The sequence below is a fragment of the Camelus bactrianus genome, chromosome 31 (assembly GCF_048773025.1).
Source record: "Camelus bactrianus isolate YW-2024 breed Bactrian camel chromosome 31, ASM4877302v1, whole genome shotgun sequence".
Taxonomy (NCBI): Eukaryota; Metazoa; Chordata; class Mammalia; order Artiodactyla; family Camelidae; genus Camelus; species Camelus bactrianus.
In genome coordinates, this window is record NC_133569.1 from 15,616,044 (window position 1) to 15,642,666 (window position 26,623).

Consider the following 26,623-nt stretch of genomic DNA (forward strand, 5'->3'; position numbering starts at 1 on the left):
CTGATGGGTGGGCTGAGCAGTCTCAAAGGGTACGTCATTCGTGGCTCCAAATAGTGTCAGAACCATCAAAGGGCCCGTGAATGCTTTTAAATCTTAGCATTGACCTCACTGAGCCCATATCGGGTCAACCTCAGACCAAGAATCGTACGCCATTCTGTCCAGTGAATGTTCATCCATTCACTCCTTCGCGCTCTCGGCACACGTTTCCTGAGCACCTCGATGTGCCGCCCTGTGCTGCGCACTGGAGACCCCGAAATAAATGGCCTTGCTCTCATCCCGACCATCTCCTAGTGGAGGAGGAGAAATAAGTTGTGTACACACGCGACAAGTCTACAGTCAGCATGAGAACAAGACAGGAAGAGGTAAAAAGTGCTGAAGGAGTTCAGGGCAAAAGAGGAAATCTGGACGAGACACAAATTCAAAACCCGAAATTTGGGTGAGGATAACCACACAAATCAGTACGTTGGATTGTACAGCCAAGAGTCGACTGTTTGCCAATAAGCTAAACCAGAAGGGAGACGTAACCTTGACTGATGTCCTACTGTGTGGCAGGTGCTTTGTAACCATCACCTCAAGCTTCCTGGTAAACACTATTATCCCCACTGCACAGGGCAGGAAGCAGCTCTGAGGGCTGGACGGTTGCCCAACAAGCTCCAGATTCAAGGCCTGCCTCTCTGCAGACTCTGCTACCTGCAGACACCACAAGCAAACTGCTTCCATCTGTTTTCCAGAAGAGAAAAGGCTGACGTGGAATGCTCTGTCTCCATCCCTGTGAAGGGTTATGCGTGGAGAGCCGGCCGGCTGTACCTGACCCTAACCAGGGGAGACAGGGATTTCCCATGGTTCTCACACCCTGTGGCTTCCCCAAGCTAGAGTATGTCATTGGTTAGAACCGGTGGGTGATGGTTAATTGTACCCATCTACATGACTAGGCTAAGGGGGACCCGATCGCGGCTAAAACATCCTTTCTGGGTGTGTCTGTGAAGGTGTTTCTGGAAGAGGTAAGCATTTGGGTTGGTCAGCTGAGTAAAGGAAGTGGTCCTCACCAACGCGAGTGGCCATCATCCAACCCACTGGGGGCCCGAATAGAATGAAAAAGCGGAGGAAGGAGGGTTCTCTTTCTGCCTGAGCTGAGAACTCCACCTTCTCCTGCCCTTGGACGCCAGCGTTTCTGACTCTTGGGCCCTCAGACTCTCTCAGGTCTGCTGGTTCACAGGCCTCTGGACTCAGTCCCAGCACATCTCTGGCTCTCCTGGGCCTCCAGCTTGCAGATGGCAGATGTGGGGCTTCTTGGCTTCCATGGTCATGGGCGCCAGTTCCTCATGAAGAACCTCTCTCTGTGAATCTGTATTTATCCTGCTGGTTCTGTCTCTCTAGAGAACCCTGACTGACACACAGCAACAGGATGTGTAAACAGAGCCCCCCCAGCCTGCACCCCTCAGCCTCCTCCCAGCGCTGGGCCTTGGCTCCCGTTCCTTCCTCGGCAGGACCTGTCCTCTGGGGGCCCCTCCCACGCCCCTCCCCCACAGCCTCCCATCGTGAGAAGCGTGAGGACAAAATGACAAAAACATTCTCGAAGGAAGCCAGCCGCCCCGCTCACAGAGGCCACCCTGAGTGTCAGAGAAAGCAGGATTTGGAGTTATTCATTCCACTTCCATGGACCGATTCCAAATCTGCCCTGTGCTGGTTTTCCCCTTCCTGTTTTTGAATCCAGACACTTGCGATCACAGATCTTGCCCTCGGTGCAGAATCTTGAACGGCCGGCCAGCCTTCGTTTCCATTTCGTCAAAACGGGCTGCTGCTCTCCTGCCTTCAATCAGCCCTCATCAAGGGACGGAGGCCGTGCTGGGGACAGGAACTCGGGGCAGCAGCCTGAGGGCCCAGTAGGGCATCCCTCGGCTATCGACGACCCGGAGGCCAAGGGACAATCAAACCCTGGAACTCTGCCCATCCCTGGATTTCTCCTTTGTTCAGTGGGGTTTCCCAGCCTCTCCTCTCCTTGCAAGATATTGTCGGAGCAGTGAGATAATCCTTATGTCTATATATTTATATTATATAAATGTTATTATACTTATATATTATTTTAAAATATTTGTATAAATACATATTAATTTATATGTGCATATTTATATAATATTTATATATATGATCATTTTGTAAGCTGAAAAGAGCTTTAAACATGTTGGATTTAAGAGTTCTTTTTAAAAAAATGTTATGTTTACAAGGCTGTTTATTTCAGCGTTGTGTATAGTAACCCCAGTGGGAAATGCCTACGCCATAGGGTCCTGGTTAAATATATGTGGTACTACTACACAAAAATAGGTAAACAAGGTCCTACTGTAGAGCACAGGGAACTATATTCAGTATCTTGTAATAACCTATAATGAAAAAGATTATGAAGAGGAATATATATATATATATACACACGTATATATATAAAACTGAATCACTAGATTGTACACCAGAAACTAACATGACATGGTAAATCAACCATGCTTCAATTTTTAAAAAATCTCTTCCATGGGATATCATGAAGCTTTTTTAAAAATTAAACTTCATTTTTATTGAAATACAACATATGTACAGAATAGTGTGGGAGTCAGGAGCGTAGAGCCGGAACGAGTTATCACTAAGTGATTCTGATCGAGGATCAGAATGTTCCCGGTGTTCCAGAGCCGTCGTCCTCAAACGTGCTCCCAATCTTCAGTCCCTCCCTGGCAAGGAGAGAACCACTGTCCTCCCCACTAACAGCACATATTCATTACTCCTGTTTTGAACTACGTGAAAGATCACATGCTGTGGGATTTCTCATGTCTAGTTAAGGACTCTTTAGGCTCTGTGAGCTCTTGCTGAGCTGTGGTTGTATATTCATCATGTGCTTTGAAGAAGTGCCCCTCCCCCATTATGCATATGTATGTGTGCGCACGCGCATGTGTCTGTGCACAAGCTCGTGTGCCTGTCGGCACTGTTGCCATGACAACATCCCCACCCGGGAGTCACTCTCCACAGGCCCTCCAGTGCATCTTGCTGGTTGATCTTGAGTGAGCACTGCTTTTACGACATGGTGCCCCTGCTCAGAAGTCCACCATGGCTCCCGACTGCAGTGGCCGCTTTACATACAACCCCTGCTCCCCTAACCAGGCAATGCCATCCCTCCGGAGAGGCAGGCGTTGGCTCTCACAAGCAAGGCCCCACTTGCAAAGTCACTGGAGGCCTCGCCCCCGCTCAGTCAACGCAGGTCTTCCCAACCTCCCCAAACCCACCGGGACGACTCTGTCAGGTTCTCCGGTGGTGATGACCAGGCTTGCCTTTTATGAACCTCTGTTGTGTTTAGACTTAACATCACGTGGGCTGGCGCACAACTGGCATCCAATTGTGTCTGGCTGTTACTTTAGCTCAGTGCTTTTCAACACTGGCTGAGAATCAGCTGGGAAGCTTTAAAAAAAGAAAAAGAAACTGAAAACATTTTTAAGTACTAAAAAATGATTTGGGCCTTAGGCCAAGCCAAAGGCTCTGCGTCGCTGAAGGTGGCGTCTGAGTGTCAGTGCTTTCAAAAAGCTTTCCAGGAGGTGGGGCTGAACCGTGTACCCCAGCTCCCTCTCCACTATATTCACAGGTTGAAATCCCAACCCTGAGAGCCTCAGAATGTGTCGGTATTCGGACACACGGCCTGTACGGAGGTAATTAAGTTAAATGCGGTAATTAATTAAGGTGGGCCCTAATCCAGTATGACTCTGTCCGGATCAGAAGAGGAGATTAGGGCATAGATTCACACAGAAGGAAGGCTGTGTGAAGACACTGGGAGAAGACGCCACGGAGAGAGACCCCAGGAAGACCCAACCCTGCAGACACCTTGAACTTGGGCTTCCAGCCTCCAGAGCTGTGAGAACACACACATCTGGTGTTGAAGCCACCAGCCCACGGTACTTCGCACGGCAGCCCGAGCTAAGACACCAGGTGATTCCGCTGTGCAGCCGGGAGCAGCCTTTCTGCCACCACCCGGATCTCCCCACCCGCGCCTCCCAGCTAGAGGTGACCTCCCCGAGGCCGGGGGTGGAGCTGTGCTTTTGACTCCCTCGGTGGCTACTGACCCATGAGTAAGTAGCTGCCGATTGTGCCGCAGAATGTGGCCTCCCTGACTTGTTCTCATGGGTCTTTACTTCTTATGCCCCCATCATACTTGAAGATGTTTGGGGATTTTTTAAAGTATTTTCCTACTAAGCATCTTGGCCAGTTTTGTATCATCAGTAACATGTCATTTTTTGTGAAAGGCTTTTTTATGTTCCAGGGATCCTGACTTTCGTTGGCAGGTTTAATATTTTCTCTCGTTTTGGGTAAGCATCTGACTCTTCTGACCCTCTTTATGTGAACTGCTTGGCCCCCTGGCCTCAGATAATTGCCACTTCCACCCACGACTTCCCATTCCCGGGAGGATCCTTTTTAATCTTATCTGGAGATGCCACTGGCCTCTCCTTCCAAAGGCACATTCACCTCCACATGCCTCGTGTGGCCCCAGGCCATCACGCCCTGGTGAGGTGGGGGGGTCCTCTTTAAAGAAACTGGGCAGTTTAAGAGCCATTGGATTTAGGGTTTGGAAGTAACTCAGAGGTTGTTTTACTGATGGGAAACTGAGGCCCAGAGGTGGGAAGTGACTGCCTGCAGTCACAGAGCGAGGCGGTGGCCAAGCTGGTGCTGGATGCTGCCTGCCCGACAGTGCAGAGCGCTGCTCCCTGAGACACTTGGCCACCCTGTCCAGGGGGGGTTTCTTCTCCTGGGAAACGTCAGTAGAGAACAAAAGCAAAACTCCTCTCTCCAGGAAGCCTCTTGAGGTTTTTCTCAGTTTGTCCTTCATAGCGCTCAAATTTTATACCGCTTTCCCTTTTAACCGCTTGCATGCTGACCGTGGCCCGAGCGGCCATCGCTGCCAGGCCTCCGCATCCCGTCTGCTGCTGCGGTCGCTTCCGGCTCCCCACACACATAGCGATGGCCGTGGACATGGGTTCTGCAGTGGGATGTGGGCAGACGCTGTTAGAGGAAAGTTTCAGCTTTCTAAGGGACTAACTCGGTAAGTGCCCCTGCCTTTCCCCTTCCTCCTGCCTGGCATGTGGGCTGTTAGCAAAGAGGCAAAGGGCACAGAGATGGATAAAAGCAAGTCAGGGTTCTGGTTCCCGGCTCTTCAGTCTCCACATCCAGCTTGGAGTCAAGTGAAGGAGTCCTGGTTGGGGTGGGGGAGAAATATCTAGATAAAATGCAAGACACTCCTACAGTGGAAGTTTCTCCTCCAGTGAAGGCCCATAACTGAGCTCTTAAGGAGACCTCCTTTTGGACTCCTCATCCCACTTCCATTTGGGACAGGGCTTCATTGAGGTATATCTGGAGGAATGTGTTGGAGGAAGCTCTGATGTTCAGCTTTCCTGAGACATTTGGATGCCACGGGTGTGGACAGGACCAGGTTAGAGCTCAGGGGCTGGCTGTGATGCTGTAGTAGGTGGTCTTCGTCAACACAGAGACTAAGAAGATAGACCATTAGCGTCAGACTGAATGGATCCCAGTCAAACTGCAGGGCCCTCAGCAGCCATCTTGTGACTAAGAGGAAATTTGAAGAGGGAAGCCAGGGTGAGGCAATCAGGACAGAAAAATGGAAAGTGCCAGGAACATTGGTGGCATCATGGAGCTTTTGTACCAGCTTGAGAGGGTCTATCTCTAGACTTCTTTTATGTGGTCAAAAAATTAACTTCTGTCTGGTTTAAGTCATTTCTGGAGGAGGGTTTCTGTTCCTTGCAGTGAAGGGCAATTTCTGATACAGCTGTCATCATGGGATCACTCCAGTTGTTTAAAAGTTGTTTCTGAAGTTGAGCTGAGCTCAGCCACATTTGTCCTAGGGAAGTCCTGGCCATTCATAACTCCCAATTCTGCCTCTAGGGTCACCCCAGAGAAATCTAATCTCTTCCTCTCTCCAGCTTCTCCCAGTTCCTTCCCATTGGCTTTTTCATGTTAATGTTTTTGACTCCACCTCTCATGCCTGCGATTACTTGTCGGTTGGACCACAAGCCCCCTTAGTTGCTTTCTCAGATGCTCAGGGCCATGGGCAGCCCAAGGGTAAGTGTCCTGTCTGTCACTTCATAGACCCTCCCCGCCCAGAGCAGCTGTTGAATTTGCATTTCCCTTGCTTGTTTATTTGTTTCCTCCATGCCCTGGCCCATGATTGGGCAGGAAAGGTTTCTTCCCTTGGGCAAAACTGCCCTCATTTTATTATTATCATATTCTTTGCTGACTGTACGCCTCACCCCATTCATACCACCACATGGCCTCTCAAACATCATTTATTCTGCAAACATTTGTCAAGCACTTATGATGTGCTGTGTACTGCCTGGGACACCAGGGACACAACCAGAACACTTCCTGCCTTCAAAGAGCTCAGCCATCCCACTTTGCCCACTCCACTTTGCATTTTAAGCCTTGCAAATCCGAGCCAGCTCATTAGCCTACTTCCATTGTGGATCAGCTATCTAGAGAATATTAGTGTGTGTGTGTGTGTGTGTTTGTGTGTGTGTGTGTTTGTGTGTGTGTGTGTGTGTGTACAGGGGAGGCAGAAGGATTCTCTAATGCTGGTGTTTTTTTTTTTTTTTTAAGACAGTTTCCAAGGATTTTCCTTTTTGTGTCAATATCAGGTTGCTTCCAGCCCTACGTCTCTCTTCCTGAGTTGTCATGACCGTGTGGTCATGTACGTGTTTTCCCAGTGTCACCAGGGAGAAAGGGAATCCTCTTTAGGAAAACTTTTCTTCGGGGCTACAGGTTGAGCAATAGGGTTTACATTCACAAACACAATCCTTTCTTCCTTCCTCCCTCCCTCCCTCCCTTCCTTCCTTTCTCCCTCCTTCCCTCCCTCCCTTCCTCCGTTCCTTCCTCCCTCCCTCCCTTCCTCCCTTCCTTCCTTCTTTCCTTCCTCCCTCCCTCCCTTCCTTCCTCCTTTCCTTCCTTCCTCCCTTCCTCCCTCCCTTCCTTCCTCCTTTCCTTCCTTCATCCCTTCCTTCATCCCTTCCTTCCTTCCTCCTTTCCTCCCTTCCTTCCTCCCTTCCTTCCCTCCGCCACATCATCCACATCTACTGGTCAGCCCCAAAGCTCTATGTTTTTTCTCTCTGTTGTCCCTCTTCTCCTTAGTTTCCTCATCTTCAAGGACTACATCAAAGGTTTTTTTCATTGTTGTTGTTGAGAGCATTTAAGTCCTATTCTCTTAGCAAATTTCAATAATATAATGCAATGTTGTCAACTATAGTCTCCATGTTATACATTAAATCCTCAGGCCTGGATCAAAAGTTCACAATTCGGGCTTTGTGATCTCTTCTATGGGTGGGTTTCAGAGATCCGTGTGCCTTGAAATTGTATGCAGTATTTTGTGCGTATGGGGATGTGCTCATTTTTAAGAAAAGGGACATTGTTTATGGTTTTCACCATAATTTGAAAGAGAAGGGCATTACCTGGGAATTTTTCAGAACTAATGCCTTTGATATCTTCTCGAGGAGTCTTCCAGATTCAGGGGTGACTATCATGTGCTATCTTTTCCTACAAACTCCTAGTGTAACCTCAGCAGCCCTTTCGTTCAGCACCTTCAGTTTATGATTAAAGTAACTGAAATTCAGAGAACTCAAGTAGCTTGCCCACAGCCATCAGTTACTGGCAGAACCAAGGTGGTCTCATGAGCTTGGGGCCCCCGGAACACTCGTGGGCCAAAGGGTGAGGACTCAGGTGCAGAAGTCCTGTCTTCTTTCCTGGACTTTAAATTCTGTGAGGCATGAGCCCATCTCACCACACTGTGCCTCATTCTGTGTGTCGAACTGAATTTTAGCACATGGTAGATCTCAGTACCTGCTGCTGGATTGCTTTACATCTGTTCATCGAGCGTACGAGTCTTGTTAGACCCACTCTCCCTCTCACTCTGTTCATTTCTTCCTGAATCCACCGCTCAGAACCTGCAGCCCAGGGGCTTCTGCTGTGTGGAGCCGTTTCCCTCATCCCTCACCACCGCAGCCCCAGCTCTGGGAAGGCTTCATCCACCAAATCGCGTTTCTTAGAGGGCAGTTCATCCCACCTCCTCCTTTTTTTAATATGAGTCACACTTTCCCATCTGATCATCATGACATGAGCATCAGGGCACAGCACACTGGCTTGAAGAAGTGCTGTGTCTTTATTGTCTGTGCGGGGCTCCTTGTAGTGTGTATTTCACTGACTTTAAGATACGCAGGTTATCCCACCCCCCCATGTCATGTTTTAATATCTCTAAAATCAGGGTGCCGCTTGCAATGAATAGCATGTCTTTGTCTTTGCTGGTCACTATTTTTTCTTTCTTTCTTCTTGGCTCGTAAAATAATGGTGCTCCTTGGCAAATTCGAGTCACTGAAAGGTAGTGTTGAAAGTGGCTCCACATCCCGTATGGATTGTGTAGACCCGTGCAGCGCTGGAAGGCGCCACGAGGGGGCTTAGCTGCTGGTCTGCGGATGGAAGGCTGTGCTTGTTATCCCTGGGGGCTACGTGCGACTGCAGTTTTCCTTGGGGACGAGTACTGTTCACAGCATCCTGGCTCCTTTCCGCTGCTCACGTGTGATATCATTTAATCAACCTTCAAGGTTTCGGCCCCAGCCCTCCCCGCCCCGCCCCTTCCTGCTCACTCCCTCTAAGGTCTGCTTTGGTGACTTTGCCACCGGAAGTTTTTCTTCTGCAAAGCCCAGCCTCCATCCTGCCCGCGGACTTCTCTCATCCTATTTATTCATTTCCTGAACCCATCATTCTTGCTGCCTGCGCCCGCCTCCAGCCGCTTGGCACTCTTTCCTCCCTGCAGGCTCACCCAGTCCAATTCCTCCACCCGGGCTGTCACCTTTTGGAGCATTTCCTGTGACTTCTATTTTTTTCTCCTTTTGCCCCTTCATCTGTTTTTCTCCGCTTCCCTCCCCCACCCACTCGCAGCTGGAATGCCTCCTCTGCTTCCTCCTGAAATCCCCTGGCATCCCCCCCATCCTTTGCTGCCCTAAACCAACCCCATCATGGTTAGGACTGGTGCTGTGGGCCTGGGTTTTGCCGGGACTCATTTAGCACTAGTGATCTGCACACCCCCGCGCATCTCTGTGCTGATCAAGACCTCCGACCGCAGCTCAACAGGCAGCCCCTAAGCCCTGGCCTGGGCCTCTCCCCACCCCACGGAATCCATGTGGCTCAGGAAAGCTGCACATGAGAGCCCCCTCTGATCCGCTCTGCCCAGCATGCCTTGAGGCCCTGCCCCGAGTGGGAGTGGGGTGAGGGGTCTGAAAGGAGGTCTCCTTTCGAGCTCAGCCACGGGCCAGCTGGGCAGAAGCCCTCTGCTGCAGGAGGGACCCCCTTCTCAAGACAGTTCCCCCCAACACCTGTCCCCCACATGAGCCAGGCTGGGAGCCGAGTGTGGAGACCTGGTCCCCAGCTGTCCCCCAACTCTGCAGCCTTCTCCCCAACTCTTCCTCGCACCTGGAAAGCTCAGCTCCCCTCCTTCATAGCCTTGTCTTGCGGTGAATGTGAGTGGGCGAAGGGCTGTCCTCTCTCTACTGGGGGGGGGGGGGTCCTGATCACGTGGCCTGCCTGGTTCTGTTCAGGGCAAAGAGGTGCTAAATGGACCCTCAGTCTAGGCCCGGCCTGGGAGCCAATCTAGTTTGTCTTGTTAAGGAGGTCAAGTCCTCTCCCGGCCCTGCTTAGGGAGAGATGGCTCATTATTTTTTTATTATTCTTATTCTTATTTTTTGTTGAAGAGAAGTAGATTTACAATGTTTGTTTCAAGTGTACAGCAGTTATACATGTACATACAAATATATTTTTCAGTTTCTTTTGCTTTTCGGCTCATGACAAGGAATTGAATATAGTTCCCTGTGCTCCACAGCAGGTCCTTGCTCCTTACCCACTTCACATACAGGACTGTGTATCTGTGAGTCCCAAATGCCCAGTCTGTCCCTCCCTCCGCCTCTTTCCCCCGGTAACCACAGTTTGTTTTCTGTGTCTGCGAGAGAAACCTCATGATGCTGAAAGAAGGAAAGCGATGAGGGAAAACTGGATAGATTCGACTTTACAAGTCAGCTGACCAGTAACCCTTGGTCCCACCTCTGAGGGCCTGGGGCCTGTGTTCTACTTCTTCTGTCCCTCCCTCCCGGCCAGATGGGAGTGAGACGGTTGTCCCCCATCAGGGACAAGTCGGGGGGGAGGGGACTGCGAGGAGCCTCTGCGCCCCGCCCCCTGCTCCCAGGGGTCCTCCTAACTCAGAAATCCAGCTTCAGAATCTGGGAAAGAGCGAACCCTCACTGCGCAGCTCCCTGGTGGATCTGTGATCCTGTCTGTTTCAAATGACAAACCGCCAACGCAGATCAGTTAAGCTAAGGAGAGAATTGTTGCCTCATGGACCTGCAGAGTCCAGTTTTTCACTGGGCTCTGGGTTCAGGCCTCACTGCATGGAGGGCTCAGCCAGGCTGTTAAGACTTGGCTTCCCATCTTTCATGGCGGCATCTTTTTCTGGTTCCACGAGGCAAACTGCTTATCTCGGCCTCACTGCCAGCAGGGCCAGTGCCAGGAAGAGGCCACTCGATCCTGGGAAGCTGCCTGGGCCCCACACTGAAGGCAGCTGGTTAGCTGCGGACAGGAGGTGCCAGGGGTGAGTGGGGTCCCAGCACGGGGCCCTTCAGAGCTGAAACTGGGGCAGCCCAGGCAAAGCGCCTGCAATGGCACCCGCTTCTCATTTCTCCTCTGTTTTTCCAGACTCAGTTACCAGCCCCCTCATCCTCACCTGTTCTTGGATCTAAGGTAGGGGCCCCCCGAGTTTGCTTTTCCAGCCATTAGCCTCTCAGACTTCAGCGGGAGAAGGGCTTTGGGTTCTGCTGTTGAGGTTCCTGGGCCAGAGCTGGTCGTACTGGGTCTGCGATGTCCCATCCTCGTGAGGTGTTTGTCAGCCCCCTTAATGCAGCCGGGCAAATGCACCCGGTGCAGAGCCCCTGCTCCTGCTGAGAGGACGGCCCTTCACATGGCCGCTCACTCCTTCCTCCAAAACTGCTCCTCTGTCTGCTGTCCCGCTGGGGAGTAGAGTACCGCCTTGTACCGCGTCCCTGAGCCTGAAACCCAGGAACCACGCTGGACCTCATCCTCCCCATGGCGCCCCCCACAGCCCATCCGCAGGTCATCCGGTCTTGCTGGCCCCTCCTGCTCAGCCTCTGCTGGATCCGTCCCTCAGGCTCTGTTTCAGTGCAGTCGCCCTTGTTCCCCAGAACTTTCCCAGTTGTCCTAGAGGGGTCTTTCTACATCATCAGGATGCCATCCATTGAAGGCCATTCCAGAACGCCCAAGCTTTCTCTCCCCACTGCACTTTTGCATGCACGCCCCCACCCCGAATGCCGGAAGCAGAGCAGGGATGGGAAGTGTCAGGCACTGTGTGGCCCTTCTCTGCCCAGACGCTTTGGCAGCCTGGCTATCTGATCACAGCACATGGGAAGTCTGGGCACCTCCTCTGCCCATCCTTCCAGCCCACTCGGTGGGTCAGAGTTGGCACCAAGGTCATATCTATTTGCCACACAGGTCCTAACTTCCCCTTTCTCTGGCTAATCCCCAAGTTTATCTTTTAGGTTGTAGCTCAGGAGGCTGCACATCACCTCCTCCAGGAAGTCTTCCCTGACTTGTATTCCCCTTAATCTGCTTTCAGTCACATCCTGTGTATAATATCTGTATGTGTATTTCAGAACGTGTCTTATGCTGCATTTTAATGATGTGCCTACTTCTCACACTGGAACATGAAGTTTCTGAAGACAGGTGCTATGTCTCAGTAATCTTTGTGTTCCCAGGACCCGGCATAGAGGCTGGCACACAACAGAAGCTCAGAAATCTCTGTTGGGTACACAGAGAAGTGAATGAAGGTGATTAAGTGAATGAGCCCCCTTGGGGGCCAGGTCGTTTTGAAGGTGAAAGAATCAAAAGTTCATTAAACCTCTTTGAAAAGGAAAGTCAGTTTGCTTCTTCATTCCCTGTGGCTGCAGGAGGAGGTCATGATTCTGTGACTCACCCTGCAGAGGATGCAGACCCTGCTTGTGTCTGCTGACGGGGCTGGAGAGCAAGGGGTCGCCTGGTCTTCCCTTGAGGAGCTGAGTGATGCGTGCAGTCCTGCGTGCCCTCCCCCGGCACAGGCCATGTGCCCAGGCCACCCGCACCATCAGCTCCTGCACCTGGGGCCTGAGTGTTGTAACTTCGCTCTGTGTGTGTATCTGTGGATGTGCGTGTAAATGTGCACACGTGCATGTATGTGTGTCTGTGTGTATATGTGTATACGTGTGTCTGTGTGTGTGCGCAGAACATGGTCTGTTCTCTGGGTGCAGGTATGCCAGCAGGGAGGGTCGGTCCGCAGCTTCCCTCACTTCTCTGGGGCTGTGTGCTTGGTCTCGCATTAGGAAGGAGCCTTCGGGATGGACCCTGGCTGGTGACAGCCTGATCTTTGGTATTTAGGGTCCCTCGGGCCTTTTCCTTTTTTATTTCAAAAATCCACTTGGAGATTGAGAATTCCAGTTCAGAGAGAGGTTATTTTCTAGAGGAATGTCAGAGGAGAGGGGCCGTCAGTTCTCAAGTGTACTGAATATACCACGAGGCGCTTTGGCCTGGGTTCTCAAGGAGCCCCGATGGCTTTTGCCTTCCCTCCAGGCCAGGCTCCCCTTTCCTGCAGAGCTGCTGTCAGGGGGCGCTAGAGAGGCCCTCTCTGCTCAGAAGTGGGCTGTGAGGAGCTGCGGCCCTTGGAGGCAGCAGGGATGTGGGGGACATGGTGACACTGAAGGACCCTGTGACACTGGGGAATGCAGTGATGCTGGGGGGCATGGTGATTATGGGGGACACTGGGAGACACAGTGACACCATAGTGGCACTGGAGGATGCGGTGATCCTCAGGGGCACAGTGACCCTGGAGGGACATAGTGACATTGGGGACATGGTGATGCTGGGGGACACGGTGACTCTACGGGACACTGTGAGCCTTCCTTCCCCTCTCAGTCCCTCAGTGACGGCCAAGAAGGGTGCTCATTGTCACAAGTGAAACTGAAAATCAAGGGGGAAGAGAGCAGTCCTCCGGGAAGGCACGGCCCAGGAGCAGTGCGCAGCCGCTGCGGGGACATTAGCGGGAGGGTAAGAAAGCAGCTTAGAGGGCTTAGCTGGGAGGGAGGAGGCTGAGGAGGCTAATTATAAAGTTTGTGCCAGAGAGCAGAGAAGATTATAAGGCCTCTTTGCACCCCCAGATTTTGAAAATGAGACAAGAGTTCTTTCCCCAAAGATGAATGGGGATAAGCGGTGAGTAACGGTATGAAGGGAGCCTTGGGTGTTGGCTGGGCCGTGGGCGGGGCTGGCGGCTGCATCAAGGGAGACCATGGTCACTGCAGTGGGCGCAGTAATGCGGGTCCTGCCAGGGTCTGAGCCCCACGTAATCGGAGGAGACTCCTCACCTGATTGCGTGGCAGCCGACTGGCAGGCAGGCCTGTCTCTGCTGTGAGGCTCTGGGAAGTACCCGTGTTATCAATCAGGGGTGTTTCCTGGGCCCCTGCTGTGTGCCAAGCATGGGGCTGGGGCCCCGGGGAGTATGGATTCTGCACCCCATGCCTTGGGGTAGTTGGCCAGGAAGGATACAGGCCCAGGATGTGGGAAATGTCAGGGAGCCAGGCTGAAAAGCGGTTACCCCAGAATGGGGGGCTGAGGAAGCCTCCCCAAAGGAGAGAAGCCAAGCAGGGTGCAGAAGCATGGGTCCACCCTGCAGGGAGAGCCCCTGGGTCAGGCAGCCTGGTCAGAGAGGAGAATTCCTGCAGGGAAGAGGCCAGAGCCGAGGCCCAGCAGGGTGGCTGGAGCAAATCCGGGAGGCCGTGGGTCGTGGGGTAAAGGCCTGGGCTTTTTCTGCAGCCACTGCAAACCACCTGAGGGGCTTGCAGCACAGGAAAGTTCTGGGAAGAGCTGGATTTTGGGACAGCTTGTCCGGCGGGGTCACAGAATAGAGCGCAACATGGTGACCTGAGCACAGAGAGCTGTGGCAGGCTTTTGCAGGAGTCCCGGGTGAGGCAAAGGGCCACCACGGCGGGAACAGACACGAACAGTTGGATGAATGGCCTTGAACCTACATGGCTGGCCTGACGCCCTCTCTCCCGTGTCAGTGGCAGTGGGCTGCGGTACCTACCCACAGGGTTGGTTCATCACACATGAACCAAAAAGACTTCGGAAGAATGCAGGGGGGCACATTCTTTTGATATTAAAGCAAACCTCCCTATACAATGGAGAAAACACACAGCGTCAAGTAGTGGCATCTTCTTTGAGTCACGCATCTCCTTGTCTGCATGCCAGCCCTGAGGGGTTTGGGATGAGGGACTCTGCTCCAGCCCTCCCACCTGGCAGCTGGAGGGTGTGAGTGCAGAGAGCTGGGACGCCCCCACCGTCACACAGGAGACTTGGCTCTGAGAGACTGGGCCAGGGGTCTGTGTCCCTGGCCGCTCATCTGGCGTTTTCACGTCCCTTTATTCACCCACCTCCTTAGGAGATAAACTCAACAGTGTTCAAAGGAGGTCCAGGTGGGAGGAGAGGGTAAGAGAAACAGCAAGAGGATGGGAAGGAATAAAGGTTTATTGGATGCTCGCTCTTTGCCAGGTGCTCTGTAGTGTGAATTCATTGACTCCTTATAAACCCCGTGCAGACGAGTGTGGCTGCATTTGAGCAGAGCAGATTACATCGTGAACCTCCTGGGTCACACAGGCAGGAAGTGGGAGGTGGAGACGGTGGGATTTGAACTCAGATCTGTTTGATGCCAGATGCTTGGCCTTTTTCCTATTTGTCAAAATGGATGAACCTGCCTCTACGCGCTTGAGTGGAGCAAGTTTGGGGTGGGCAGGGAGCACCTCTGTACCAAGGGGAGAGAGAAAACGCAGAATCCCGCGGGTGACTCTCTCTCCCTCGCCTTACTTTGATCTGTTACAGCTGCCTGGCCCCCCCGACCATGCACAGCACCCAGAGGGATGCCCAGGCCCCCGGCCACCCTGCGTGCCTCCTGCCTTCTGTGGCCCGGATCCCCTCGGTCACGCAGGTCACGCCAGCCAAGAAGATAACCTTCCTCAAGCGAGGGGACCCCCGGTTTGCCGGGGTTCGCCTGGCTGTTCACCAGCGGGTCTTCAGGAGCTTTGGTGCCCTGATGGATGAGCTCTCCCAGCGCATGCCTCTCTCCTTCGGGGTGCGCTCCGTCACCACACCCCGTGGCCTGCACGGCCTCAGCGCCCTGGAGCAGCTGCAGGATGGTGGCTGCTACCTTTGCTCCGATAAGAAGCCCCCCAAGACCCCCATTGGGCCAGGTCGGCCCCCGGGGAGAAGCCCTCCCGCTCAGCCGTCACGAGATTTCGAAGGACGCTGTGAGGCACCGGGAACATCCTCTTCCTGTAAAAGTCTCAAAACCCCCAGGAGGATAACGCTGGTCAAGAACGGGGACCCTCGGCTCCAGCAGACCGTGGTGCTCAGTCACAGAAACACCAGGAACTTGTCGGCCTTTCTCAGCAAAGCCTCGGATCTTCTGCACTTTCCCGTGAAGCAGGTGTACACGACCAGTGGGAAGAAGGTAGGCTGCTGAGGATGACATTTCCTTACGAAGTTCTCTGGACCTCAGCTCAAGGCACTTAGCTGGAACAGGGGAGTTATGCCTTAATAAGAGGCACTGGTTGCTCCTGCTACACATTAGAAGTGAAGAGAGTGGAGACATTCAGTCAGTTAAACACACGCACAATGGTTATTCATGCTTTTAGCTACCATTTAGCGAGCACTTTGTACCCTATGGCTTGCACACTTTGATTATTTTCTTATCCAACCCTCTTAATACGGGTGAGAGTTCAGTGTAAGAAACAGAAACTTCTCCAAGAAACTTCAGCAGGAAGCAATTTAACACAGGGCATCAGGGGGCTTCCTGATCTTGGGAAAGCTGGAGTGAACCCCATGCGGGGTCTGCAGAATGGTGCCCAGCATCCTGCAGAAAACTGCCACCTCGGCCTGAAGCCGGTGTGGTTACTGAGCTCAGGATCACTTCCCTGTGGTGGGACCCAGGCTCACAAAGCCGGACCAGGACGCTGCCACGGCTGCATCTCGACGCCCAGCAGCATCAGGGCGCCGGGTCTGGCCGCTGCAGCCCGAGCTGCCATGATTGCTCGATACCCACAGACTTGCTTTGCAACAACAACCAGAAGGAGAAGCGGTGGTGTCTACCTCTCCTGCCTTCCCAGTCCTGAGCTGCTAGATGGACAGTGTGATCCGCATTCAGCCTAACTGTAAAGAAGGCTAGGGGATGTGATTTTTGCCTTTGTAGGTTTTGCAGAACATGAATGTAACCAAAGGCAGACGGGCTGGAAGATGGAGGTTGATTGACCTAATCCACCCAATCTCCCACAGTCTAGTCCTGTGGCTACGTGACACGTCTATACACCATTCTGCTAGTCCTTAAATTTGAACAGCAGCTGCTGCAGCGTGTTCCCAGCTAAGAGTGGAACCATCCTTCCTACGATCGAGACATAGTCACCTGCTCCCCAAAGTCATGTCAGTGCTGCACCAGCCATCCTCCAGCCCAGTCACAATCCCACCTTTATAGCCTCTAACTTAAGATTTAACTCTCAAGTCCACAACCACCAATTTACTTTATATAAAGCATTATAGGAAAGGAGGAGCAAAAATATGGGAAATTGGTTTACATACACGCCTAGCAGAGCTGTGAAGAAAATTCGAGCATTTACTGCAAGGCTATTGTTGGTATTAAGTTTCCTCCCACCGTCCATTCCAGGTTCCCGCTGCCCTACACCTGACTGTGGTTATGGACCTGATGGAGTGACTGGGTCACTATTCCTGTGGTCCTTGGAAATCCTTCCTAAATGGGGCTGCCGTGATCTTGTGGTCACTTCTACCACTGAATGTGGCAACCACAGAAGCTGTCCCAAGGGGTTCCCTGGGCAACATGTGACCTCCTCCCTGACCCCATGGCATAACAACAGCACCCTGTTTCCCCTCGATAATCCAACACTGAAACCCTCCATCTCACTGGGCAGAGGGGGATCCTGCAGACCAGGCCTCCTGACTCAACTCTCTCCCTCCTCAGGTAGACTCTCTGAAGGGTCTGCTGTGCAACCCGCCGGTGCTGGTGTGCGCCGGCCATGAGCCCTTCAGACCTCTGGCAATGGAAGATGTCAGAAGGAATGGAACTGAAACTTTATCTGCACAGACTTCAAGGAACAAATATGGTGAGTTCGTTTTGGAGTATCCCCAATCTTATTTGACACTGAGCGGAGGTTCAGTAGGGCTGGACAGGTTTCCTTTCTAAATAATTTAGGAAACCTACCTTTGGCCCCAGTTCTTGGGCATCCCAATTGTTTTGGGGTCTTTCTTGCCTCTTCCTCCTTGTCATCACTATCAGCTTTAACTGGGTTGAACATTTGACTGGGAGAGGAGAGAGGGGAGTTTGGAATTTAAAGAGAACAGGGATTAGGGGATCTGGAACCCTAAGCTTCTAGGATCTAAAATAAACTTTATTAAGGACCATGATGGACATGACATTATACAGGCAATGGACCATGAGTGTGTGGCATTTGCATCTTTCAAGAGTCATGACTCTCTTAGGCAACAGTGGAGGCCAAACAGACCAAAACAAATGATAACTATCAATCATCCATTGGTCCATGTGTATAGCCGAGAAGTCTTAAGTGCCAGAGGTAGGCTTTATTATTTTAAAAAAAGAAAAACACATTATTTCAAAAGCACAATTGATACATGCAGAGTAAAAGTTTCAGCAAAATTATTGGAGCGACAATGGACAGACCTGGGTGAATAAACAAAGTAATGCCCTTGTGAAAGTCTGTTAAGAGAATGACAACAGTGGTCCCAGTAACCGCCACACGCCAGGGGCTGGAGGCACAAACCACCAGCCACAGCTCCTTCTCTAGAGGAGCCCCAGTCTCATTTGGTGCTGACGGGGGGAGCAGGGCTTGGCAAAACCGTCTCCTGCCCAGATGGACTCAAGGGGGTCTGCTCTGCTGCTGGCCATCAGCTCGGCTTCCGCCAGCCCCACCCTGCCAAGCTTTAGCTCAGGAGAGGAATTGAGAAAGTCCAAGAGGCTTCTTTCTTTCTTGGGGTCACGTCTTTCTATCCCCAGTGACCCCGTCTTCTTCTCTTTCGTGGCTTAGGGGCAAGATTAGGTCTCAGGACCTGCTATTGTGTGTCCAGGTCCTTCCTTGCAAGCATTTATCAACCCCAAAGCTTGATGAGGGTTAAGATGATAAATCACCTCTAATAACTGCAAAGCACTTTACAGTTTACAATCAGGTGTGTATGCGGCAGCTTACTCATTGTGCTTCCTGGGCTGGGGGCGGGTATAAGCAGGTCCAGTACTTAGCTCCGGGCACCGCTGCTCTGCAGCCAGCTCCCCTGTCTGTTGAGAACCTGCTCTGGGCCAGCAACCCTGCAGGAAGTTTTAGAGGCACTGCCTTGCATCCTCGAAACAAACCAGCCAGACACCATGACTCTTTTACAGCTCAGGAAAGAGGCTCTGCCAAAGACTGCACAGCTAGGAAGTGGCAGGGTGAGGCCGAATTCAGACGTTAAGTTCATCCTGCTAGGCTCTGCAGGTTCACCCCCTGGCAGCTCTGCGGAAGTTCATTCTAGAACGGTTTCTGTCCTTACTGCTGGTTTTGGAGGTGGCAGGGTGTACAGACTGGGAAAGGCTCACGACCAGCCTGGATTCTTCCAGCCCGGAGCTCCTGCAGCAGCTCACTGTCCTTCCCTCTTTTCTCTCACTCTTCCTCGTGCACCAGGGAGCTGGGGGCCAAAGGCCAAGCAGAGCATCATCCACTCACGGTCCAGGCCGGGCAGCAGGCCGCGGCGGTCTTCCTTGCTGTCGGAGAGGTCTGGGCTCAGCGACCCCTCCGTGTCCCTACCTGGCACCTGCATGGGCCCTGCTCCTGACAGGCACCCTGGGGACATGCCTGTCCAGCTCGGCCCATTGGTGGCTGGTGATGACATTGAGAAGAACATCCGCATGAACCAGGATGGCAGCCTGTCTGTGGAGATGAAAGTCCGCTTCCACCTGCTGGGGGAGGACCCGCTCCTGTGGTCCAGGAGGGTCAGGAGGGCGAGCACTCTCACGGCAGCCAGTGGGGAGGGTGCCGTCCTGGGGGAGGCAGATCCCCCCCACTGTGTGTGGAAGGGCCACCCTGGGGACCCCACAGAGCTTGGGGGCCAGGGACTGGAGCCCTGCAAAGCAGGAGGCATGGGAGCCTTTGACCGTGGCCGGTGGCAGCCAGGGTCCCCATACGAGATCTGGATGAACCCCCTGTACGGCTCCCAGGGAGATCAGACAGCCTCTCGGAGGAGGCCTGGGCCGACCCAGGGCTCCCACTCCAGGGTCCCCCGGAGCCAAGGGGTTGCCACCAGGAAAAGAAGGAGCAAGGACAGCATCAGCCCTGCCTCCAGTGACAGAGCCCCCGAAGGCTCAGAGCCAAACTCTTCCTGCTGCTCCAGGTCCCTAGAGGATGGCAGGGGCAGCTGTGACCTACATCTGGCCTCCAGGGCTGGTGAGGGCCCAGGCGGAGGAGCAGCACTGGGCAGCAGGGACCATCACAGCTGCCTGAAACCTGGGACCCAAGGCCCCACAGGCCCTCTTCCTGACTCCTCGGCGAGTGCCGGGTCCCACGAGGAGTCCAGTGAAAGAGGTGAGCTGCACCCGGGCTGCCCCAGCAAGGTGAGCAGGGTCATGACTTGCAGGGGGACCACCCAGCAGGGAGGCCGCAGTCCCCCCACCATGAGCCCCTCATCTCTGAGGAACAAGGACCCACAGGCCGAGGTGAGTGGACAGGGCAGCAGGCACGCCCTGGCCAGGAGTGGGTCTGGGATGAGGCTGCCCTTGGCTCTGGGCCGGGCTGGCCCTGGGGACAATGCAGGAGGCCGTTCCCCACTTTCCGCCTGCGCCTCAGCCCCGGGCGGGAGCAGAAAGCAGGAGGGCAGAGCCAGCCGTCTGTCCTCACCCGGCACTTCCGCCAGCCGAGGGGCCCAGGGGGGCCGCCCCAGGCCGCGCCACAGCTCAAGGGACCCCCACAGCCTACTCGGCTCGCTTGTGTCCAGGTCGGTGCCGGGGACACCCAGCAGAGGCGGGGCCCGCCCAGATGGCCCAGCGCCCGGCCTCTCTGAAAGCCCGGGTAGCACCAGGAAGTGGCCTTCCTGGGACCCAGGGCCACCCTTCTCGGCCTCTCTCCATTCCCAGGACACCCGAGGGCTCAGCAGTGCCCCCATCACCCCTGTGAGCAATTCCGACTGTGCTTCCAACTTCTACCCACCGAACTCGCCCTCCGCTGAGACCGGCCCTGAGTTCAGGGCGTGTTCACCAGCTCCCACACCTTCCAACACATCCGGCTCTCTCAGCTCCCAAGCTGATGGCCTGGGCGGAAAGGCAGGGGGTGATGGTCCCAAGGCTTCCTGGCCCTTGGTCCTGCCAGTCGGGTGGCCTGAGGGAGGGAGGTGGCAGGGATCCCACCGAGGCAGCTGCTGCTCACAGATGAGTGTATCCCCAGCCCGCGGGTCCCCCGGTGGGAAGACATGGCCGCTGCCGACCTCCCAGCCTTGGGGCAGCCAGGGGCCCTCCTCTGAGGCCTGCTTGGTGTGCAGCAGGTACTGCCCCATGCCCCCCAGCGCATGGCCCGTGGGCAAGAAACACACTTCATGCAGCCACAGCCACAGTGTTGGAGACCACGGTGCTGATGGGAGGCTGGGAGGGGGCAAGGCCAGGGAGGGAAAGCAGGGCGCGTGGCGCCCTCGGCCCCCCGACTCTCAGACAGGGGCTGCAGGGAGACCAGTCAGAGCTGTGAGAAGGGGCAGCCCCCACAGTGATCCCAGGCTTGGGAGAATGTTCCAAGGAAGGTTTGCGGGTGGAGGGGAAGGCCTCGGAGAGCAAGAGGAAGGTGGCGGCTTGGTGCTGGGCGCCCTGCCCCGGGCCTCCCCAGAAGCCGTGGTCCGTGAGTGGCTGAGCAACATCCCGGAGGAGCCGGGGCCCGTGAAATATGAAATAGTGGATGAGAGCATGGATGGGGCTGCGCATGGCCTGGAAGGCCCTGCGGAGGACCCTGGTGACGAACGTTCCCCTGATGGCCTGGAAGGGCCAATTCAGGCCAGAGGCTCGTCCCTGGAAGGAGCCGCCAGTGAGAAAGCAGAACCAGATGGAGCCCTACCGGTGCCTGGTGGTACTGATCCCAAGTCAGGAGACAGCCTTCCTTGCAGCAGAGTTTCAGAAGCCCCCATGGAGGTGGGGACAGACAAAGGAGCGGTTGCAGACTGCGGGATGGGCCAGAGCGTGCTTCCCAGTAGGGTCTCTGCCTCTATACAGATCATGAAGGCGCTGATGGGCTCCAAGCAGGGCCGGCCCAGCAGCCTCCCTGAAGTGTCTAGCTCCAAGGGCAAGAGGCTCAGCCGCTCAGCCCAGGCCCTCATCACCTGCCTCGCCAGGCTCCGCTTCTTTGACGACCACCTTGGGTCTCCCGCTGGCAAAGGGAGGTTCATGGACTCTCCTAGGTACCAGGAGCTCCTGAGCACCTTCCAGGCCCTGTGGCCAGGCTGTGGCCTCGGGCACCAGGAGCTGGACTCAGGTCTCCGCGAGCTCGGCTGGGGCCAGGCTCTGCCAGGCCCAGGCTCACATGCTGCAGCTGAGGACTTCACACCAACGTCCTCCTCTGGGGTGGACGTCGCCAGTGGCTCCGGAGGCTCAGGGGATGGCAGCGGACCCTGCGTGGTGGGCTGCACCCTGGCCCCTGAGAGGATGGAGCTGCCCTTGAACATCCCCTGCCAGAGACCTGATTCCAGAACCTCAGGGAACCCAGAGGATCTGGGGACCCATCAGCCGAGTGATTCTGATGCTTGTGCTACCAGCAAGGATGCGGCAGAAAGAAACAGCGAGGAGCAGCTGCTGGGCAGTGACCTAGACCAGGGGGCTGAAAACATGATGCAGGAAGAGAAGGTAGAATTAGAGGAAATGAAAGAAGAGAAAGAAAGTGCAGAGCTGCAAGAAGAGGGTGTCAAAGGGTTTCCAGAAGAGGAAGGTGTCACAGGACAGGAATTGTCAGGGATGGGCTCTCAGGATGGGATGGGAGCCCGGGAAGATCGGAGCCTGCAGGAAGAGGAGGCAGGAGGCCCTCCCTCGGCCACACTAAGCCCTCCAGGGAGGAAAGAGAACCCGACAGAGGGCCCCAGGAGCCTCAGAGAGGGAGACTTCGATGCCATTGCGGCTCAAAGTGGCTCCAAAGCTGAGCTCACTTTAGAGAAGTTGCCCAAAGCAACTGAGACAGGCTGTGGGCAAACCCAGGCCGCGCTCCCCCAGGGAGCTGGGGAGACAGGCCCTCCTACACCTCGCAGAGGGTCTCTGGGGCCTGACCCGCTCTGGGTGTCCAGGTTGCTGAAGAAGATGGAGAAGGCCTTCATGGCCCACCTCGCCAGTGCCACGGCCGAGCTCTGCGCCCGCTGGGACCTGCCGAGCAACGACCTGCTGGACCAGATGGTGGCTGAGCTGCAGCAGGACGTGGGCCAGCGGCTGCAGGACAGCGTGGAGAAGGAGCTCCGCAAGATCCAGAGCCGGGTGGGGGCCACAGTGCCTGGGCCGCCCAGGGAGGACCTCCAGTGGGAGGTGTCCCCGCAGGCAGAGCAGCGCAGACGCCGCCTCCGGGGTCTGCGGGACCTCTCGGCCTTCTCTGAGCAGATGTGGGGCTGGGGGCCGCCCTCCTTCTCCCTGGAGGACGCGCCAGCCCTCAGCGCAGCCCTGGGGGCCCGGCTGGAGGAGGAGGCGGGGAGGGACGAGTTCTGTCCCTGCGAGGCCTGCGTGAGGAAGAAAGTGGTTCCAGCCTCCCCGAGAGACAAGGTGGGGGTGGCCAGCACGCCCATCAGAGAGGCCTTTGACCTGCAGCAGATTCTGCAGAAGAAAGGAGGGTGTGCGCACTTGGAGACCAAAGAGGCTGCTCCTGCAAAGAGGGAGATGGTGCCCCTTCAGAGGGACCCCTCTGGGACAGGTGCTGACCAGGGAGCCGACGGAGGCCTGGAGCTGGGCTCAGGCCAGGGCCCTGGGGTGGCGGAGAGGGGCGAGGCTGAGGGCAGTCGGACCCTGGGCAGAGATGAAGACCCCCGGGGGGCGGGGGAGGAGGCAGCTGCTCAGAAGAGAGAGAGGCAAACAGATCCCTGTGGAGGCAGCGACCCGGAGGGGCCGGAGATGGAGGAGCGGGGCGTGGGTGGGAAGGAAGAAAACTCGGGGGTGGGCTCTGGGGCTGACGACACTCTGGAGGGCGACGCCTCGGGAGGAGGTGACCGAAGTCTGGGAGGACAGAATGCTGGCGCCGACCCCGCAGAGGCCCAGGAAGCTGAAGGGGAGCCACAGCCCAAGTCAGGAGAGGGACACGGGGATGAGGAAGAAGAGGGCCCTCAGGCTGGCCCGGCAGACAGCCAGTGGGGTGAGGCTTCTGGAAACGGCAGCCCAGACTGGGAGGGGAGGCCCACACCATCCCCGGCCCCCGGTGCAGACACCCCCCGCCAAAGGTCAGGCCCGACAGCAGGCCTCTCCTCCTTCAGCGCGTCGTCTCTGGGGAAGTGCTCTCAGCTCTCCCAGAAAGGCTCTGAAGATGAGCCTTCAGACAGACACACAAGAACTGCTGCAGACGAGTCCAAGGGCATCTCTGGTCCAGAGAGAAAAGTCACCGGCATGTGTCCAGAAAGCTCTGCCTCTGAGCAAGAAGGGGACCCCTCAGGCTCAAGGACTCCAGAGCAGAGGGAAGAGGAAGGACCGACTTCAGAGCAGGGGGAGGAGGAGGGACCAGTTCTAGAGCAGGGGGAGGAGGAGGGACTGACTCCAGAGCAGGGGGAGGAGGAGGGACTGACTCCAGAGCACGGGAAAGAGAAAGGTCTCACTCCAGAGCAGGGGGAAGAGGAGGGACTGACTCCAGAGCAGGGGGAGGAGGAGGGACTGACTCCAGAGCAGGGGGAGGAAGAGGGACCGACTTCAGAGCACGGGGAAGAGACAGGTCTCACTCCAGAGCAGGGGGAGGAGGAGGGACTGACTCCAGAGCAGGGGGAGGAGGAGGGACTGACTCCAGAGCAGGGGGAGGAAGAGGGACTGACTCCAGAGCAGGGGGAGGAGGAGGGGCCGCCTCCAGAGCAGGGGGAGGAGAAAGACTCGACTCCAGGGCAGAAGGCAGAAGAAAGTTCTGACTTAGAAGACGAGAAGGTAGTGAAGAGTCTCACTTCCACAGAAATGAGGTTTAAAAAGCTCCCCACAGACAGGACAGATGGCTTTGGCCAAGACGACTTAGATTTCTAGAGCTCCAGCTGTGAGATGGTCTTGAGTCTGGAGCTCACCCCACTGGAGATGCACAAAGAACACGGGCAAAGATCAAGGACTTGCCAAGGACAGCCACCCCAGGCTGCCCGGGGTTCCAAATTCCGGGCTTCTGAGGCCCCCTGCCCATCCACGCAACATGTCAAGGAAGGGCATCTCAGATGCACCCCATTATTAGATGTCAGCTGCCCCCTCCCCATATCTGTATGCTGACCCCAGGAGAATGGAACTGACTGGAAACGGTCCAGAACAGTCCCCAGCTCTGGCTGTGTTTGTTTTTTGCTCACTAGTATTTCCCTTGTTCTTCTGTCTATCGATCTCCAGTTATTTCTCTCCTTGGCCTCCCTTGGCACTGACCTCTCTTGACTTTGAAGTGCTTTTTTCTGGTCCTGACTACATTTGGTGACTCTGCAGATGTGAACACTTGGGAGAGGAGGATAAATTCAGGGTCATTGGACAAAATTTGTTCTTAACCCAAAAGTCCAAGTGTCTTTCCTTAATTCATATATATATTTTTTGTAATAGAAAAAAAATTGGAAAACTCAAAAAAGCAGAAAAGAATAGTAGTCATTCTTAATCCTGCCCCTCGTGTTAGCAGTTTGATGTATTCCCTTCCCACCATTCCCCTAATTATTTGATAGCTGTGCTCATCCTTATAAACTTCTTTTTTAACCTAATGTAAGAATTTCCCTTTGAATCTCAAAATCTTCCTAAACCTATTTTTTATACCTGAATAATGTTTTTAATGCTTGATACTGTATTGTGAGACTATAAAATACTTCACCATCTCCTATTGTTGGTCATTTAAGTACTTTCCATTATTTTTTTCACATATAGATATGAAAAAAAATAATTATATATATATATATTTTTTTCCCTTGAAGTGCAGGTGATTTCCTTAGGGTAGATTCCCAGGCATGGAATTACTGGGTCAAAGGATACCGATGTTTTTTAAGGCTCTTGACATCTTGCTGCCAAACTGTTTTTCTAAAAGTCTGTACTAATTTGCATCACCTGATCCCCCACGTTCTCATCCATGTTTGGTGGTCATTAAAAATGAGAAATCTTTCGCTAATTTCATGGGAAAAAATAGTACCTCATTTTAATGTGGTACTATTTTAGATATATTTGGTTGCTAATGAGATTAAAGAGTTTTCTAGTATTTTTTTAAGAATACTATTTGCATATAAATTATATGTCTACGCCTTTTGCTCATTTTCAGTGAAACTCCAGCTTTTTAAAAAGGAATAGATTTACATGTGCCCTTTATAATTTTAAAAAGACATTCTACTTATTTTTGAGATTGAAAAGAAATGCCCTTTCTCAGCATTCTTCTCCAGCAAGACCTGGACGGGGTCCGTCTGGGTCGGGAGCTCTTTGACGGAACAGAACTTCTTTCACTGGTTCTCATGAGCATTCCCACTCATCCAGGACCATTCTGTGTATTCAGAATTATTAAAATGGGAGTCTGTGCTGCAAGAACAGGTATTGTTCATTGGTTGTTTAAACGTAAATGTTAATAATAAAAAAATAAATTAAAATAAATTAAATAGTAATTTAAAAATAAGGCAAATGTTGGGTGTAGGCTGTGTCTTCACGACCAGAGTCATCCCTCCTGCTCTGAGTGCAGAAGATATTCTTAATAAAATTTGACATGTTTTTAAAATTTCTGTGGAGGTGATCTTTAAAGTTTTTACATTGAAAGTATATATACATATACATACGCTGGTATCTTAGCCAGACGCCCCCAACGGAGCAGATGGTGGTGTGAGCCTGGTTTACGTAGGGTGATGTCCAGAACTGGTCACTATTAGTTGACATGGAACATCTACTGTTCACCTCTTCTGTGACTTGAGGTCCTCAGTCATTTCCTAAGAGATGTTCCAACCTCTTTGCTTCATGATCTGCTATCTCCCCAAATGACAGAGACAGCCACCCCTGGCACCTACTGACCTGGCACTTCGTTAAAATGGCATGTCGGTCTCTGGTCAAGAGAATGCAATGGAGAGAGTGTGGGACTTGGAGTTGGATGACCTTGGCTCAAGTCTCAGTGATGGCACCTCAGTTTCAACACCTATGAAGTGGGCCAAATAGAATCTTCCTTGCTGCATTGTTGAGAAGTAGATAACATACAAAACTTCATTACATGTATGTCGGAAAAATATCAGTATTCTAATTAGAACTGCTAAGTTTTCCATGCTTGTTATGTGTTAGATACCATATGAGACATAAGTGAACACA

General features: G+C 53.7%; 1 protein-coding gene across 2 annotated transcripts; it reads left to right on the top strand.

Annotated features, from left to right (window-relative positions):
• The first annotated feature begins 1,585 nt into the window (after positions 1-1,585).
• Positions 1,586-26,131, top strand: RP1L1 (RP1 like 1). 2 transcript variants are annotated; one of them, XM_074355592.1, is made up of 4 exons: positions 1,586-4,097; positions 14,983-15,610; positions 17,129-17,270; positions 18,837-26,131. In XM_074355592.1, the coding sequence occupies exons 2-4, from the start codon at positions 15,002-15,004 to the stop codon at positions 24,362-24,364; spliced, it is 6,279 nt and encodes a 2,092-aa protein (XP_074211693.1). In that variant the 5' UTR covers positions 1,586-4,097; positions 14,983-15,001; the 3' UTR covers positions 24,365-26,131. The 2 variants fall into 2 exon arrangements, with proteins under 2 accessions (XP_074211693.1, XP_010966140.3); XM_010967838.3 differs by lacking the exon at positions 1,586-4,097 and adding an exon at positions 13,158-13,320.
• Positions 26,132-26,623: the final 492 nt, after the last annotated feature.

Bases quoted from the DNA above. Each gene is read 5' to 3' on its own strand.
- RP1L1 (XM_010967838.3), top strand. The intron at 15,611-17,128 runs GTAGGCTGCTGA...CTCCCTCCTCAG, and splicing joins ACACGACCAGTGGGAAGAAG to GTAGACTCTCTGAAGGGTCT. The intron at 17,271-18,836 runs GTGAGTTCGTTT...CTCGTGCACCAG, and splicing joins GACTTCAAGGAACAAATATG to GGAGCTGGGGGCCAAAGGCC.